The sequence below is a fragment of the Oryzias melastigma genome, linkage group LG16 (assembly GCF_002922805.2).
Source record: "Oryzias melastigma strain HK-1 linkage group LG16, ASM292280v2, whole genome shotgun sequence".
NCBI classification, from domain to species: Eukaryota; Metazoa; Chordata; class Actinopteri; order Beloniformes; family Adrianichthyidae; genus Oryzias; species Oryzias melastigma.
Genome location: NC_050527.1, coordinates 25,102,587 through 25,121,063, shown reverse-complemented (window position 1 = coordinate 25,121,063; position 18,477 = coordinate 25,102,587). Strand labels below are relative to the sequence as shown.

At 39.2% G+C, this 18,477-nt stretch overlaps 1 protein-coding gene across 8 annotated transcripts in view; it reads left to right on the top strand.

Annotated features, from left to right (window-relative positions):
* Positions 1-5,197: 5,197 nt before the first annotated feature.
* The window catches only part of rgl2 (ral guanine nucleotide dissociation stimulator-like 2), a 39,966-nt gene continuing 26,686 nt past the window's right edge, over positions 5,198-18,477 (top strand). For 2 of the 8 annotated variants that reach the window (XM_024258357.2, XM_024258356.2), the window contains exons 1-2: positions 5,198-5,493; positions 11,369-11,535. In XM_024258357.2, the coding sequence (XP_024114125.1) occupies positions 11,377-11,535 (159 nt within the window). In that variant the 5' untranslated portion in view covers positions 5,198-5,493; positions 11,369-11,376. Of the gene's footprint in view, positions 5,494-11,368; positions 11,536-17,722; positions 17,944-18,065; positions 18,121-18,477 lie in introns of those variants that run through there. The other 6 variants (XM_024258360.2, XM_024258358.2, XM_024258359.2 and 3 more) reach the window with 5 other exon arrangements.

Here is an 18,477-nt window from a genome sequence, read left to right as displayed (position 1 = left end):
CAAGCCTTAACCTGAGCGGGTCAAACCCAAAATGAACAAATAAATCAAAAACAATCCGTCTAATTCATGATTAGAAGTCACAAAACATAATTTTAGTCCTTTTATGGACATATTTGAAACAATAAAACTCAATAACATTAATAAAGTAAATAAATGTTATACGTTTTCTGACAGAAATGAATATGTTGTTGAAACTAAAACTTATTTTAATGGATTTAAATTTATAATAAAAGTATATACAATTGGAATTGATGCTGTTTTTTACTCCCCCCATTATATTTAAACTAAAAAACTTCATTTTAAATGTATAAATGAAATAGTGTCAATAAATGAAAAGCTAAAGAACATTTTAAAGGTTTGAAACTGTTTCTAGAGAATCTAAATTCCAGATCAGGAGAATAAAGTGTTTTGTGTTTTGGCTGCCTCCTTGTTTGTGTCTCACACTTGACTCCCACCAGTCTGACGTGTTATCGCGGCTTCAAAATGGCCCCTGGCAGATTAAAGGCAGATTTCCCAGGTGAGACCACTGGGGGGCGTTCTCCCACCAGCTGCTGCAGACTTCACAGACAGATAAAGACGACCAGCAAATCCAGACGTGGAAAGTCCTTGAGTGACTCCTTTTCTCTGTAGGCAAAGTCTGTTTTAAATCCTGGAATCTGGAATGTTTTTATCTAAATGTTCCAAAACTCCAGTCATTTTGTGAATTACTGACCCATTTCTCTGCTCTGTTTTGGGATCTGGAGCTGCTGCAAGAAAACAAAAAGTGTTTTCCCTCTTGGAAAAAAGTGATTTAATCATATCAAAAAATCTTGATTACTTTGGAGTTCCTGTCAGGAATTCTTGAGCCTTCTAGTTGCAGAAACATTTTATTTTGTGATTCTTTAAAGCATCTTTACACTGAACCAGAGAGGCTGGATTATTCTGGCATTAAGATTTCAGAATGATAATCTCTTCTCTTCACTGACTCTCTTCTCCTTGACTTTTCCCAGCTCAAAGTCCCTGTTCCTGGAATTTCCTGGACCAGGATTGGAGGAAGTTTCCAATGACCAGCCGTGAGTTTGTATCACTTATAACTCAGCTTTTGTTATGTCCTTCACAAGTTGTTGTTTTATTATGAATTTTTTCCTTCTTTTTGTGAATCTTTAACTTTATTTTGTTTCATGGATGTCCCAGTAAAGTGATATTTATGATTAAACAAAATAAAAGTTGTCCCTCCAGGAGACTGAATCATCATTTTGTTCTGTCAAACACAATATCTCAGAGGAAGCCAAAATCTGTCGAATTGATGGTCTTTGTGACCGACCTTTCAAAATAAAAGTTGGAAATTTTTAAATTAAGTAAAGCAAAATAGTAATTAATAAAACTCGCTTTGAAACACGTAATATTTTAATGGTTTCAATGTGTCATGTTCTGTATATAACGACATAATATGTCTATTTTTTGACTCAGAGGGATTATTACGTATTTATATATTTTATAGTAAATTTCCTTACTGGAAGTTTAATGTATGTCTGTGTTATTTCTGTTGTTTTAATGTTATTTTTTTAAACTGTTTTCAAATCCAAAAAACAGTTAAATTACATTTTATTCATACAGCCCAGTTATGTAACACGGTTTTCTCAAACTTAAACTCGGTTGTAAAATATAAACAAAAGCTGGTTACTAAACTAAACTAAACTGGACATCTCTGTCCTTAGACTCTCCTCGGTGAGGAAAAAGATCCTAATAAAAAAAGATTTGGGGAAAAAAAAAAAAAAAAAAAAAAAGAAGAAGAAGAAACCTCAGAAATGTCCACATGAAGGAGGAATTCACACTCAGGACGGACATGTGATTTAACAGGACGGTTAAAGACGAATTAGCTCTACAACTACATGTTTGAATAGTGTAGCAGATGGACTTCATCCTGGAGGCCCGACTCGAGCCAGAGACGAGGTCCACAATCGAGGACAGAGCACTGATGATCCATCTAGAATCTGGAATCTCTCCTTCTCCCCCAGTGGGAACTGGGAACAACATATGAATCACACTGCACCAAACAGAAACACAGAACACTAAATGAAGAATAAATAAAGGCCAGAACCCCAGTGCACAGTACTTGTGTATTTCTCAGCTGCTTGAGAGGCAGCTAAGTTAGCCCTATTAGCTCGGCTACCACTATGAGGAACAACCTGGCTAGCTGGCTTAGCTTGTGCGGAGCCACACTTCTAAATGCTTTTAACTGGCCTCCAAATCTAAGATAAGGTAAGACTACACTTAGCACACCTACGATTATCCTCACTAAAGACGAAAACTAGAATATGAATTTGAAAAAAGAAAAAACAAGACATTTATGCTCATATATTTTTGCAAATTCTTGTATTTTTGGGAGATTATAAAACCGCATTAGACTGTGTTGAGCCTTCGTCGTTTAAGGTAAGACATAATAAACACATGGCTGATGATTTATTGAACTAAAGAGATCCGAAATGAATAAATTCCATTCAAAGCTGCTCTGAATGAAAAGCATCTGGACGTCTCCCCGGGGAGGTGTTCCGGTCATGTCCCACAGGGCGGAGACCCGGGAAAGACCCAGAACATCCTGGAGGGACTACGTCTCTCCGCTCGCCTTGGGATTCCTCCAGGAAGTGTCCGGGGAAAGGGAAGTCTTTGCTTAGACTGCTGCAACCGGAAGAAAACGAATGGATGGAAAATCATTTGAGCTCATCTGAAATATCAAGATATTAATTTGTTTACCTTTTTGTTTGTTCTCTTTAAATCTACTGAACCATCACATTTTTACTAATTTCAGATTACATTTAGAAAAGCAGTTTTCTGTTTTTCAGGAGTTTGCTTTGGCAACAGACGTATGCGTGTTTATGGAGAACTGCTGGTATTTAAATCCTTTTTCCACCATCATTTGAAAAATACTCATTCTGTCGCTGAGTCATTTTATCATTACTGGTTTAACGAAAAATTAAAAATCTTAATATTTTAGCTTGGCAATGAATGAAAGTGATATTGCATCGACAGTTAATGGAGCTTCAGGGAGTAATCTATAGGACTCGTGTTACTCCTGGATTATTCATGTCATTAATTCCAAGGTACTTCTAGGCAGATTGGATATGCGTTGTGTCATTGTTCATGGTAAAGTACCTCATTCTTGAGTCCCTGCATGATTTCTGTATCATGTTTTCACCTGAACATGTAAACAAAAGCTGTAATAAATCATCAAAAATAACTATGATATTCAGAATAACTGAATCCAAAGGAGACACACATTAGAAGCTTCAACTTCAGGAAAAAAGGTGAACATTTATTAAATAATATATTGTTAAGTTGAGTTCTACTAATTTAAATTAGCTGAAGAATGTGTGTGAACGTTGGAAAGAAGCTCTCCAACAACAAACAGTACAAAAGCATGAAGAGAACGACGGCAGAAACTGGATATCTGTGAACAAAGACGTCACTGAACAAACTACAGAAAACTCAAATAGTCTGAGCATGTGACAACTGAAAGAAGCTGAACAAAAGGTGGTGCCAATGAAGCTTAAACTAACAATGAAATGATGAAAGAGCTGAACAAACTGTGAGACGGCAGAAAAATCACTTTCAGTGCAAACGAATGAGAAAAATATGGATGTTTTCTGCTGCGTCATCAGTAACAAGGAAGACTTGAGTTAATAGATTCTAGATCAGCTGAAGAAAGTAAAACAAAGCTAAAATATGTTCAATAAAAGTAAAAAAAAGGGTCAAAATCTGCAAAAACAGACTTTTGTTACCTTAGTAAATTGTGCTGTAATAACATAAATATCAAAATTGTAATAGTTAAAAATGAAAGCTGAAGTCAAAAGCAACAAAAACGTAAAAATTGGCAGTAAAGTTAACAGAAACGACGACATTGTGAGGATTAAAATTTTAATTTAGCCAAAGAAATCAAAAAACATCTTTAAAAAGAATATTATACAGAATAATAATGTAAAAACAACAATAAATGCTAAAAACTGCTAGATTTTCAAGATTAGCTTGCGTGTGTTAGCACATAAACACCTGCTACATTATAATAGTGTTTTTAACATGTTCTGGTCAAGTTTTTCTGACGATAGAGAATATATATAAAATAATTTAAGATTTAAACTGTGTTTCTGACTCAAAGTGTGATGATCAACACTCTCAGTTGTGATGCAGGAACTGAAATAGGCGGTTCTGCTGGTGTCCAAAGGGATGATGGGAAATCAGTGGAGGGTTACTTGGTGCCAATTGCCCCGCCCACAACTCAGGGGCCACTTTCTGCTGAACTAATACCACTCTATAGAAAATATTTATCAAAAAAACGACACAGGTTTTAAAAATTTTGGCTAAAAATATTATTTCTAAAAGACCATCGGGAAAGATTTTACAAGAGATAAAAATATAGTTAGAGTTTGACTTTAAAGAAATTTTAGGAGAGCTGAAATCAGATTTTTTAATGTAATAAAATAAATAAGATTTCAATTGGGGGCTTGTCCGGGATGAGTCCCAGTATGGGATAGGCTTAATTAGTGTATTTAAAGTCAGAGTGAAAACTATGTTTTGTTAAAGACACAACACATTAAGACAATTTATGAGGCAAAATGAGGGCGGCATGATGGTGCAGTGGTCGGCACCCTCGGCTCACAGCAAGAGTCCAAAACCCAACTGGGTTCTTTGGGGGTTTTCTCTGGGAACTCCGGTCCAAAAATGCTGAGGAGTGTGTGACCCTGCAATAATACTTCTTTACCCAACACTTGCTGGATAGGCTCCAGCAACATCATGACCCCAGAAAGGGTTCTGAAAACCAAAAATAGTAGAAAATATGCAAAAATTTGAATCATAAAATTGAATTTAATATGCTGAAAAAATATTTATAGTAAATAAAATGCTCGAACAACTGAGCGGAGTAATGTGAGGCCAGAAGCTTAAAAAACTAATGAGTTTTAAGTCTTTTTACTTTATATAAAATCTGTTTTAAACCCCAGAGAGCTTAAAGCACAAACTTAAACTTTTAAAAGGAAAATGTTTTTAAACATTGTAAAAGTGGATGTTTAAATGGTAAAAACGCCGGCGCTCCTCCACGCCCCCTTTACTTGTCCGTCGGCTGTGATGATGCAGCGTGTCCTCCTCGCGCGCGCACACACGCACGGAGGCGTTTCTGTTGCCAAAGCACCGGGTTGGAAACATACAGGAACTGCGTCGTCAGGGGGAGCAGCAGCAGCAGCGGCGGCGGCAGCAGGAGGAGGAGGAGGAGAAAGAGGAGGAAGGAGTTTCTGCGGCCACACCAAAGCGCGCTATCAGCCGCTGAAAGCTGGCCGCGCGAGCCGGGTGGGGGGCCGCTGATAGAGGGGAGAGGCTGCCCGGAGGGGAGGGGGGGACACGGAGACTCCCTCCTCGGTGTCGGCGGTGACGGAGGCAGCAGAGCCGCAGCCATGGATCCCGCGCGCTGCCGTGCGTGAGAGGTGAGAGCCCCCGTCCTGCGAGGGACACCTGTCACCCAGTCAGGTAAGCTGCCCCCCCTTCTCCTCAGCTGACATGTTCGGTGATTTAACACTGCGTGTTGTGCGACGCGCACGGGCGCGCGCGTCAGGAGGAAGCAGTTGTCCACATCGCTCAGCGCCGCGCGCTCGGATGGGAGTGTCAAACTTTCTGTGCGCCCGCGGGCTGCTCTGTGCGGATCACCTGCAGAACAGCCGCAGGTCAGGTCGGGGTGTGTCCGGCTCCGACCGTACGTGCAGTGCGTGTGCACAGCCCGGGACACGCGCGCAGTTCGCTCCGGTCAGAGCCTGTGAATAGCAGCCTTTCTCTGCGCAGCCGTTGGGGAACACACGCTGCACTGAGAGAGCCTTGTTCCCCCTGCAGCCTGCTCCATTCAGAACGCAAACTTACGCGAGCAAAAAAACAAACCAGAAACCGCGCACACACGTACACGCACGCACAGTGTTGTGATGCTCAGAACCGGGTTTCCAGAGCATGAAGGTCGATGCATGTGTCACCCTCCAAAAAACTGAAAAACCCTCAAGCATGTTAGGAAAAATGCCAAGTGATGCCTGATTATAGCGGATTCATTCAGTTGGAGTCCTGTGACATTTCCACGGCTCTCAGGCCGTATCAAAGCCCCCATCTCTCCTCCTCCTCCATCCCTCGTCCTCCAGCCGTGTTTATTTGATGTCTATCTTCATGGTAGTCCAAATACCAGAGAAGGGAAATGGGTTCAAATGCAAATCCAGGCCTGCTGGGCAGCACTGTTAGCACGTTAAACAAATCCAGCCCGGCCTCCACATTAAACATTAACTTCTACTATATTTCGCTCATTCTGAAAGAGTCTGTCATGTCTCGAATGACTAAGAGGAAGCTGGGTCACTGACATTTGTTAACCAAACAATGTAGTTGTTGTTTCTTATAATCCAAAATTTGACTTTTGCTGCTTTATGTTGACAGTTTGAGGTGAAATAAAGAACTGTTCTGTCTATCTGGTAATCAGGAAAAGTACGGAGAGAAAATAGTCTCAAAACATTTATGTGTGCATACTTGATTTGTAACTTGTGTCTTCCTGTTTGTGTGTAACTCTGGAATTGTGTGCACAAAATGTTTGATTTTTAACTCATACAAAACATTTTGTGTTGCAATTGTGTATTCACATCTACACCTTATCATCAAAAACATAAAATGACCAAATACGCCACTTGAAATTACAGGAGCTTAAAAGTAAACCAAAAACGTCTTTAAAGATGCATTCCAATGAAAATTGTGTTTTGGTGTGAATCAGGAGCAGATTAAAAAGTCTGACAAAGCTCTTATTTGTGACGCAGTAACTGAAATGGGCGGTCCCAAGTCTTCACTTCATCCTGATGGATCCACTTGTAGACAAATAGATCCATTAACGTCTTTATTTTCCTCGTCCGAGCTGGTATCTGGCTCCATAATATTTCTGACTTTACTAGCTGTTTTTGTTGCACCACTGATGTTAGCTTGGGCTTGTGAGGGGCTGTAAGCTAGTGGGAGTGTAAACAAAGGGATGGCGGGAAATCAGCGCTACTTCCACGCCAACAGTGGTGGAAGTTTTGAGTTTGATCAAAACTCAGAGGGAAGTTTTGATGAACTACTATCAACATGCAGAAAATATACACAGTTTTTTTATTTTGGATAGAAATAGCATAATCAAAATTTAAAAAAAGGATAAAAAATAAAATTGCAATGACACTTAAAATATTGGGTCATCAGAGTTTTCTTATCACCCAGTTTTACTTTAGATTGTGGAAGATATCTAGTAAAAACTTGATATTTTTCTGCTTTTTAAAACAGATATGCCCTTATAATTAAGATTTCACTGACTTATTTTGATTAAATAAACGGTTAAAGTTTGATGACATTTGTTTTGAATATTGACGTTTCATGCATAGCTAAAATGCGTCCTGATTGGCTGGAGACCATTGTCCATCTACTCCTCTGTGTTGTGTCTCCTGTGCAGAATATCTCAAAAATCTTTGATTGCGATCAGTATTGTGTTTTCATTTTCTAATACTTATTTTAATAAGAAAGTTTTAACTTTGACAAATTAAAAAATAGCGAATTGTGTGAAAATGTTCACATTTCTATGAGAAAAATGTGTAGTGAGGAGTTTCACAACCTTACGCGGGTTATTTATTTATTTATTTATTTATTTATTTATTTATTTATTTATTTATTTATTTATGTGACGTATCCCCCAATAAACGAGAGAACACTGTAGCAACATGCTAGCATATGTTTTGCTAAAAACTTCCCTTGCAACGGCGGCGTTAGCTGTAAGCTAACTATAACCAGACATGTCCAAAGTGTGGCTGATGTAGTTTCTGGCTGGCAGACTATTTAAAAAATTGTGTTACATAAAGTTGGCAGCACTGTTTACTGTTTCCATGAGGAAAAAATAAAACATGAATCTAATAAATAACTTTGACCAGAAGGTGGCACCAGACAAAATCAAATGAATCCGTCACGCTGAATTTGCGCATAACAATGTCGCTAGCAAAACACCGGTCATATAAAACTGCCGTTCTGAAAAAACTAAAGATGCTACAAAAATGTCGAAAATGGTGCATATTCCAAATTTAGCTTTTAGATTTTTTTCTTTGTTTTTTTTTTTTTTGTGTGTGTGTTTTGTTTCATTACAGAGGCACAAATGTTGCTCCATACATTTAGCTCAGTCTGACCTCATTTCAGAATCTGGGTGGCCTCTGAAATTGCAAAATAATCTGAGACAACAGCAAACATGGAATGAGTCACGGTCACATTTCTGAGCCGCTGAAACACTCTCAGAACTGCAGCTCTCTAAGGTTTGATACAAATTCAGAAAGGCTATACTTTTTATACAACCTCTATTATCTTTCAATTCTGCAATATTTTTCTGTTATTTCTTTTGAATTTAATTTTAATATTTCAAAATAATGTTAATACTTTTAAGCTTGTTGAACGCCTCTTATTCTATCAATTACAGCCTTCAAATGTGAAAGTCTGATCAATTTTGGAACATTATATGTTACGAAAATATGATTACAATCATTTTTTTTCATCTAGAAAATTATTATTAAATTATAACAATAAAAAAATATGGCAGAAAAAATGAACATAATCTGGTTATGGTTGCACAAAGTTTAAACATATATTGTAGCATGCTTTTACTTTGGAAATTTAATTCTAGATTTGTGCTACTCAGTTGTTGTGGTTTGATTATGGCATATTTGTAAATATTGGCATATTTACACTGAATTAATAACCAGTGTAGCCAAAAATAGATCGCTTTCAGTCACATGACCTGCATGCTTGCTTGGAGCGTAAAACAGCATCAAAGATTGAGTTTGTGCTGCAGAAGATCTAAATTCAGTCAGTTTAGTCCAATTAGAGTCTAATTACCTTATAAAAACTGAAAAACAAACACAAGTAGATAAACTCTGACGTTCTGCAACCCATTTGTAACATTTACCAAACTGTTCCAGTCTCTTTTAACTCTTAAATCACTTCCAGAGCAGAACTTTAGTGATATTCCCTCATATTTACCCTCAGCTTTCACTTTTCATAAAATAAGAGCGTACAAAACTACAGGTGCTTGTGGTTTTGACCAGAATAGGACAACAATGATGACGATACTAAAATCTGTGAAGTAAAGAGGAAGAAAGTTTTTAATGTAAGAACGAACACTTCCTTTTACAAGTGTATTTATTCTATGATGACTGACGACTGAGATGAGTCACTCACCTGTCACTCAAAACAATAGGACTCTAAAATTCACAAATTAAAAAAAAAAAAAGCAAAAACTGAAGTTTATCCTCCTCAACATATACAATTCAATAGAAAAAATTAGCACTTTAGGAGCCAGACTTTACCAAAAGTGTGTTAAGTTTAATTATTAAACATTGAAGTCTATGAGTAATTGTTCCCTTCTGATACCAGCCCCGAGTGGTCATTTAAGGTACTGCACCATTCAGGAATTCTGGAATAAAAGGCGGGGGCTTGGGGTCATCAATAAGAACAAGAGCGGTTGGTGGTTTACTTGAATGATGGAACAAAACAGAACACTATGAAGTGGTGTTAATTAAAAAAAAAAATCGACATTTTCTTTTTGCATTTGCTCTTTTTCTGTCCCTTTTCACAATCTTCATTTATTTTATCTTCTTATTGAGTTCCTGTGATTCTCTTTCCTGTTTTCTGTCTTAGTTTAGTTTATTAGTTTATGGGACAAACACATTTAGCTTAAAAAACGAAGATGTTTGAACCAGATTGTAGCTTAATAGCTAATTCCCATCTGTAGTCTCTTTACAAAACATCGTCACTAACTATCATAAACATATTTACCAATGTAAAATAAAGATTTTTTTTTAAGAAATGCAACATAAAACATATTTACGAATTTACAAAAGAAACAAGAAAGTCCATTCCATTCTTTGCTCATTAGTATTAGTGCTTCCACAAACGATTATTTTAATGGTCGACTAATCACCGATTTTTTTTCCCGATTAGTCGACTAATCTGATCATTCGTCAGCTGGATGTACAACAAACATCTTAACCATCATTAGCTTTAAACTAACTAAAAACGAGATATTTACCTGTGATAATGCTAGTGTGAATGCTATAAGATGAATTTGGTAGCTGAAGACGATAAAATTGATAGTTAAAAACGCTGAAGTTAATAGCCAGCTAAAATATTAGTTAAATGTCAAATTAGCCAAATAAAAAATAACTGAAAAAAGCTGAATTGGCAAAAACAGTTAGCATGCAGCTGAATTGTTAGCTAAACTCCAAATTAGCCTAAAAAACTAAAAAGCGAAATTAGCCAATGTAGCTAGCATGTAGCTGAAATATCAGCTAAACTCCAGATTAGTCTAAAAAAATCAAACAAAAATAAATAAATAAACCAGCCTAAATAGCTAGCATGAAGCTGAAATATTGGCTAAACTCCAAAAGAGCCTAAAAAACCTTAATAAATAATAAATACTTCAAAAATAATGCCAATATAACTTTCAACTTTTACTGCACTCCGACTCCATATAATATAATGACGAATCGACTATTAAATTATTCATCAACTAATTATATAGTAGTCGATTAGTCGTCGATTATTCGACTAATCGTGGCAGCCCTAATTAGTTATGTTATTGTTTAACTTACATTGTTAGAATTTTGTGTGAGATAGTTTTATTGTATGATATTAATGATAACTTTCTCATTAATCTACGATTCATTTTACCGCATTTAAAAAAAATCTCTTCAAAGAGTTTCTGTCAACTTGTTAACTTGCTGTTAACTGAATATTCCATTTCTGCAGAAACACTTTCACATTAGCAGTCTTATCCATTTTAGTGATTTGGGTTGACATTTGGGTTATTTTAGACATTTTTTTAATTGGGGCCCCCAACGTGTTGGGGGGCCCAGGCGATCGCCCACCTTTGCCTAATGGTAAGTCCGCCCCTGTTTAGACGTTTGAAAGACGAGGTTTTTTTGTTAGAGCTGTTGAAACTTCTAACATGTTTTGAAAAGATTTAAATATATAAAATAAAAACAAACAATGATTTCATCCGTTCGTATCGGGAAAGCCTTTGTTGACTCTGCATGTTTGCTTTCAGCCTGAAAGAGGGAGCGGAGCAATAGTTGGAAAGTTTCTGACATTTCTCAGCTGAACTTGGAATAGAGGTTGATTCTGGAACAATTAGGGATTGTGTTCGAGACCGATTAAAGCCGGGCTCAGGTGATCCTCTTTCTCCGTATTAGAGGGGCTGAAGGAACTTTGCTTGATTATGGGGTTGGATTGGAGCTCAGGTTACCTGATATCGAAACAAACAGCTGAGATCTCTTAATGACCATTTTACTCAGAGAAAATCACTTCTCTTGTTCTTCTCGTCCAGCTGGCGCCATGATCCCGCGTAACATGCGAACAGGTGGCTATCAGCTGCCGGGGGTGGAGTCCAGTGAAGTGCCTCTCATTGGCTACCGGCCGCTATCACCTGACAGAGGACCCCTGAGCAGCCATGCAGGGAGGAGGGGAACCAGCGATGACCTGGAAACTTCACAGGTGGGTGTGCTTTCCTTTGGCCTTTTGGCTGCAGCTGGTTGTTGTTGGCGAGATGAGGCCGTCTCTTCTGACCTCGCCGTTTCCTCAGGCCGCACAGTGATTAGCACGGAGCGGCAGAATCGCATGAAACCTCACGAGTTTGATGGATCAACATTTCAGAAGACTGTCAGAGAAAACTTCTCTGTGATTTTGGATCAAATATTTAAAGATGAAAATTGTGTTTTTGGGATTTTAACATGTTCTTGATGCATTTTTCTCATTCTTAAAGCCAGAAAGTGAAGCATGAAATTACATTTCTGAGTATTTATTATTCAAATTGTTGTGAATCCGGAGCAGAAGAAAAAATGCAGTCAGGACAACCCTGGAGCTGCTACAGCTGACGGGCCTTAAGCTCCTGCAGACAAATAGATCCATGAACGTCTTTGTTTTCCTCGTTTGAGCTGGAATCTGGATCAGAACTGATAGCTCTGATATTGCTAGCTATTTTTGTTTTAGTGCTAATGCTAAGTTGGGGCTGTAAGGGGCTTTAAGCTAGCAGGAAAGAGTCTAAACAAAAGGATTAAGGGAAATGAAGGCGCGCTCACTTCACACCAATAGTCCCGCCTACAACTCAGAGATGAATTTCTAATAATCTACTGATGCCCTGCAGAAACTTTATTCTAGAAAATACTTTTTTTATTATTATTATTTTAGCTTAAAACGTTTTATTATTAAAAGACAATTTGGAACACTTTGAAAATAGAAAAAATATATTGAACATTGCAGAACAATGAGTTATTAGAACTTCTTAAAACATGGGATGTTGTTGAGGTTAAGCATAAGAGCTGAACAACTGGACAACCGAAAAACCGAACGAGCAACCTGAGTTCAATTCAGTTTGAATTCATTTATAAGAATGTCACATCACGGTTGTCTCGATGGGTAATTGTCTTAAAAAAAAATAATCAGTCATAAGATATGAACAAAAGCTGATTGCTAAACTAAACTTGGCATCTCTTCCCTTAGAACCTCATTCTCAGTGAGGGAAAAACTCCTAAAAAATAGCAAATTCTGGGGAAAAGTAAACAGAAGAAACCTCAGGGATGTCCACATGAAGGAAATCCTGATGTTTGTGCTGAGTTTAAGGAGAGTCAGTGATTGGTTCTGACGAGAGTTCATCAGTGAACTTCCAGATCACCAACAAACTGCATTTTCTCAATGATTTGAATGAGGAAATTCTTAGAAATCGAATTTTCATCTTTAGTTCTCTAAAAATGCCTCAAGGACATGTTAAAAATACCAAAAAACACATTTTTATCAGAGTGGGTCTTTAACAGACGGAACTTTGGGATCTCCTGTGATAGAGTTTAAAGGCCGTCTTGCTCGGGGACACTATGGCAGAATTCGAGTTGCTTCCGTACCCCTTTGGCTCCTCCCTATGTCTCCAGTTGTAGGGGTATGAAGCTGTTCAAAGGTGGTTTCTAAGGAGGAGCCGTAGTGACAGTATCCCACCTCCAGTCGGGTGATCGATGATCGACTATTGATGATGTCAATAGTAATGTCCGAATTTGAAGACATTTTCCATATTTGTCTCCTCGGAGGGATAAATGTAGGGAGAGGGAAAAGCTGGGAACCTACGATTGCTGAAGCTGGGAGGGAAACCCCTAGGTAGCTACTTGGAGCATTGAGCTTTAGCCCCGCCCCCTTTAGCAGCTGACCAGTGTTTTCAGGTGTCCAGGGAGCTCTGGTGAGGCTCACTAGAATTTACAAGCAGGTAGACCTGAGGCTGCTGTGGAAATCATGAATAAGTCTGAAAATGTTTCGAGAATCAACTTGAGTTTGATGCATTTTGGAGGGAACAGATGTTTTCTTATTGGGACTTTTTTCTTCAGAGTTCTGAATTCTTGTGCTCCATTGTGGACATTTGTTGTCAAAGGTTGAACTTTTACCTTTTGATTCAGGTGTATTGGTGGTTTGGAGCGACACAACATTTTGGCGAACCATTTGCTGACACAACGTAGCACTCCGCTGATGAAGTATACAAAAACGACAACAAAACAGCCAAAAAAGGCTGCAATCTTTACAGGTCCTCATAGCCAAGTCTCCATATAAACATTTTTGATCATTTTTCATGACTCGTTCATGAGCTCAACCCACTTAGATTATTCTGTGATCTCATATTTTGGCATTAAATGAGTAATATTTCCTTTAAAAGAAAAGCAAAAGCAGCTCTAGTTAACAACTTTAACAGAAATAACACTTTTTTTTCACAGAAACTGTCCGCTTGTATCTGAACTTTGCAGAGTGTGAACACTTTAAACCCAAACCAGGTCTCAACCGTCCATTTTCTGGTCTTTTTTCATGTGGTATGTTTACTATCCCTGCAGAAGGTGAACTTTTTTTTTTAGTTTTCTTCAAGATTTAGTCTTATCTGGCTCAGTTTGAGCAACAGAAACAAAACAGTTCATGAATTGACTCAAAATCTGAAAAATAAGCAACATTTTGTTCCAATACGGTCAGGTGAACTGAATTATTTATGAGGCTCTTGTTGATGAAGATCTGACTTTCAGGAAGCTGGTGTGGTCTAAAGAAGTTCATGAAGCTTTCCCTCCTGTTAGGAACTGTGGATTCCTGTAGTTTTGCTCTTTAGTGATGTTGCTGCTCCTCACTTCACTCACAGTTTGGAGAAACTGGTTGCGGCTAAATAAAGACGCCGGCCGGTCAGAGAGTGTTTCTGGACTTCCCCGCAGCTCGTGAGCCGCTGGGCTGCGCCGTAAATAATGCATGCGGCGGTTTGGCCGGTCGATGCAGCCTACACCTGCTCTCACCAGAACCAGTGTCCAGTAACACAGGCCGTCGTCTCCAAGGACATTCTGTCGAGTGGAATCCAATACTCCCTCTTGCTTACTCCTTAATGAGGGGAACTGGGATGTGTGAGTCAGCATGCGTGACGATCAGACCTTGAGAGAAACATGAGCCTGGGAGGTTAAAAGTGTCATTTCTGCTTTGGTTTAGTGATGCACGAGCTCCGTGAAGTAAAGTTATCGACTTCCAGGGGACACAAGACAATCAGTTCTGATATCTGATTGGGGAACATTTCCCACAACAAACCTACAGATGAGACAGCAGTTTATCCTCATCCTGCAAATGTGTTCTTTTGAACGTTTTTCCAGAAGACATTGAATCTATCATCATTTTACAGTTTATTCTATTTTATAATAGTGTTAGACCAAATTAAATTGTTAAAAAAAACACGAAATTGAAATGTGAGTTTTTAGTGAGATAACAGTACAAATGAACATGAACAACAGGTTTTGTTTGATAAATAAGTTTCATATTTTACTCTTCATAAAAATATATTTTGTTAAAATTATTTAAGTTAGAAAGAAGTGCTTTATAACATCGGGCCATTAATAATAATGCAATATAATAACCTGGAGGGCCGGATCTGGCCCCCGGGCCTTGATTTTGACTTGTGCTCTAAATGATGTAAACCTAAACACTCATCCATCCATTTTCTACATGCTTAATTTCCATGTTGGGGTCAGGGGTATACTGGAGAAAACGAATGCAAACCTCAATACTTCACAGTAACTCTAGCTTCCGTTCTGACATTAAATTTTTGAGCTTTTTGCAGCTCAGCTGGTTCTGTCAAACCTTTGACCCAAATGCTGTCGAGTTTGACTCAAAAAAGAAGAGATAACAGGAACTGAAGGATGCAGGGATGAAAGCAGGAGAAGTGCGGGGAACGACAGGAAGGAAGAGGTGGGCTGTGTCTTTAAACAAAGCTCCACCAGATTTACGACTCCCCCGTTTCATATTTTTGTTCAAGGTCTGTGACACGAACGAAAATATTTGAGGAAAAAGTTGGTGGTGAAGGATTTTTCTGGCGTTTGGCGGGATGACGCAGAGGTTTCAAGTGGACTGTAAGCTTCCTGTGGTCGCTGGCGCTGCTCGGTCCGTGACGTCTTTGTCGCTACGCCTTTAACTTGTGATAGAAGGAGAGGGGAAGAACATAGCAGCACAACATGACAGCTTCACAACGTCCTGCTTCCTGCGTTTGTTTCCACTTATTACGCGCTTCCCAAATGCAGCGGCCCCACGAGGGAGGTCCCGTCGCGTAAACAACACAAACACACACAACTCTTGATTACAACCAAACATCTCATGGGAAGAAATGTGTGGTTCTGTTTAGGAGTCCTCAGAATGAAGCAGTCGAACTAAAAGGTTCCTGAAAAGTAAAGTCCAGACCCCCCCATCCTGGTTTCTTAAGGACAGCTGCTCCATTGTTTATGTTCTTATCTCCAAACTGCATCTTAGCGCTGCAGCAGCTTTGTCTGGAGCGAGGAAGCCGAGCAAGGTCCAGTTTCCTGAGTCTGTGGGACTGAAAGGCCCCTGAGATCAGCCAGCCGGACAAAAGCCAGTGCGGCTTTACATCACCTTTTATAAAAGTCCTCCACATCAGCCTCCATCACCAGAGAGACGACAGCGAGGGCAAATCTGTTCCTTCTCAATGTCACTGACAATTAAAGCCTTTTATGAACAAAGAAACCAAAAGAAACTGACTTTCCTTATAAGGAAATACACAACAAAACTTTTCCACACAATTCAGATTACAGACAGTTCCTAACGTGAATGCAACAGAACCAACAAGCAGGAAATGCTATTTTATTTAAGTTTTTACTGTCACTTTAAAATGTCTACAACAGAAAAACATTAATCATTTATTTTACAAACTTTACCCTTGGTTTTTAAATCTGAATTTTAGTCTCTTTTCTTCTTTTAGTCCTATATTTCTTTGTTCATCTTTGAGCATTATTTTTTGTAAAGCTCTGTTTCCTTTACAACTATTTTAAAAATATATATATTTATCTATGTTTTTTCTCTACTACGGAGCCCAGAAATTGACATGGAAGTTAAAAAAAAGTTAAAAGAAAAACGGTTATTTCTAAAAAAAACAGTTTAATGGTTACTATATGGTGAGCATCAGTCACTGTCTGGTGAGCACTATTTACCATCTGGTGAGAACCAGTTACTATCTGGTGAGCATAGGCTACTATCTGATGAGCACTAGTTATTGTCTGGTGAGCATGATTTACTATCTGGTGAGCACCAGTTATTATCTGGTGGGCACTAGTTACTGTCTGGTGAGCACCAGTTACTCTCTGGTGAGCAGTAGTTACTATCTGGTGAGCATGAATTAATATCTGGTGAGGACTAGTTACTATCTGGTGAGCACCATTTACTCTCTGGTGAGCAGTAGTTACTATCTGGTGAGCATGAATTAATATCTGGTGAGGACTAGTTACTATCTGGTGAGCACTAGTTACTGTATGGTGAGCACTAGTTACTATCTGGTGAGCACCAATTACTATCTGGTAAGCAGTAGTTACTATCTGGTGAGCATGAGTTAATATCTGGTGAGCATGATTTACTATCTGGTGAGCACTAGTTACTGTATAGTGAGCACTAGTTACTGTATGGTGAGCACTAGTTACTGTCTGGTGGGCATCAGTTACTATCTGGTGAGCACCTGTTACTAAAGATCAAAAACTGTCTGGTTTTGAGTCGTAGATGGAATGAAGGACTGAGAGTTTCTTTGACATTTTCACACTGAACTGAAATAAATGATGAATGTTCGTCCAGCGTCTCAGTGCTCAAAGCCACAAACCTGTTCATTACGTTATGAAATTAGCGTTCAGCTGTTTAGTATAACCTTAGAAAGTGACTTTCAATTTGAATCTTTTCCTGCCTGGAAAGCACGAGAACGATCACACACAGCTGAGAAAAGGTTCATCTGCCTCCTGTGACTTTATTGCTCCACATTAATGACCCCTGAATAAACTGGTGTCACTTCCTGCTACATCTGAGGGCTCCTTACATCCGTCAACAGACTCAGTCCAATGGTCAAGCTTGGAAAGAATAAAAGTTCAGCTGCTGCGTTGAGTCAGACTGGTTTGTTTGAGGGTCAGCTTTAGGGGAAGACAGCAGGAAAGCGGAGGGAAGACTGGAATAGAGCGGGTATTGTTCTGGAAATAGCTTTAGGGTTGTGTGTGTGTGATCATACATGAGCCTTTGATGGTGCGACTGAAGTTTGTGGGGCTGAAAACTGATTCACTGCAAACCAACTCTGCTGTAATCTTATCTTTGTTTATGGTGTGTGTGTGATGGGTGTGTTCTCGTGATGTCATCCTGTGGAGGGGCCGGCCTTAGGTCCCGCTCCAGGTGTGGGACGACACAGAGCCCGAGTGGAAGTGGGGCACACGGTGCGGGAGCGAGCACATCCGGGTCGACTCTCGGTGGGCTTTAGCAGCCAGTCTGGTTCCGATGAAAAGCCGAGGGAAAGATGAGGAATCCGTCGGTGGTTTTGTCCTGAAGGTTTCCAGGAAGCTCATGGATTTCCACCTGTCTGGACTTGCACGGGAAAAGGTAGCTGGTGAGGCTGTCGCAGCCGTTTTTTCCTGCTGAGTGTGTGCTCGTCTTCATGGGAAGGACACGAGATAAACAGACAGGTAGAATAACAGGTTCTTCTGCTCGGGGATTCATTGCAGCAGATCCTTCTTGAATGCTGGGAGCTTCTCTGGGTCCTCCGTCCAACAAGCCAAGGTAACATTAGGGTGTCTGGTAGAGGCCTCAAAAAAAGACTTTGAGGACGTATTTGGAGGTTTGAGTGAAGGAGTTTGTCAGATCAGGAGAAACGTTTAGTGTGGAGGTTCATGAACGGCCAGAAAGGCTTAGCAGATGGTTTTGGTCTGTCTGAATCTCCAAGGTGCTGCTTGTGTTTCTGTGCAGATCAAAACAGTTGACTCATGCTGGGACTTTGGAGGTTTCATCAGCCTCTCAGCTTTCCCTTAAAACTTTTAGACGTGAACAAAAGTGGGAAGTAATTGGTGGGTTGATCAGAAATAGTGAGAGGATTCGACCTAACATCCACCCCAAAGTAAGACTCTTCTGGTGATTGGT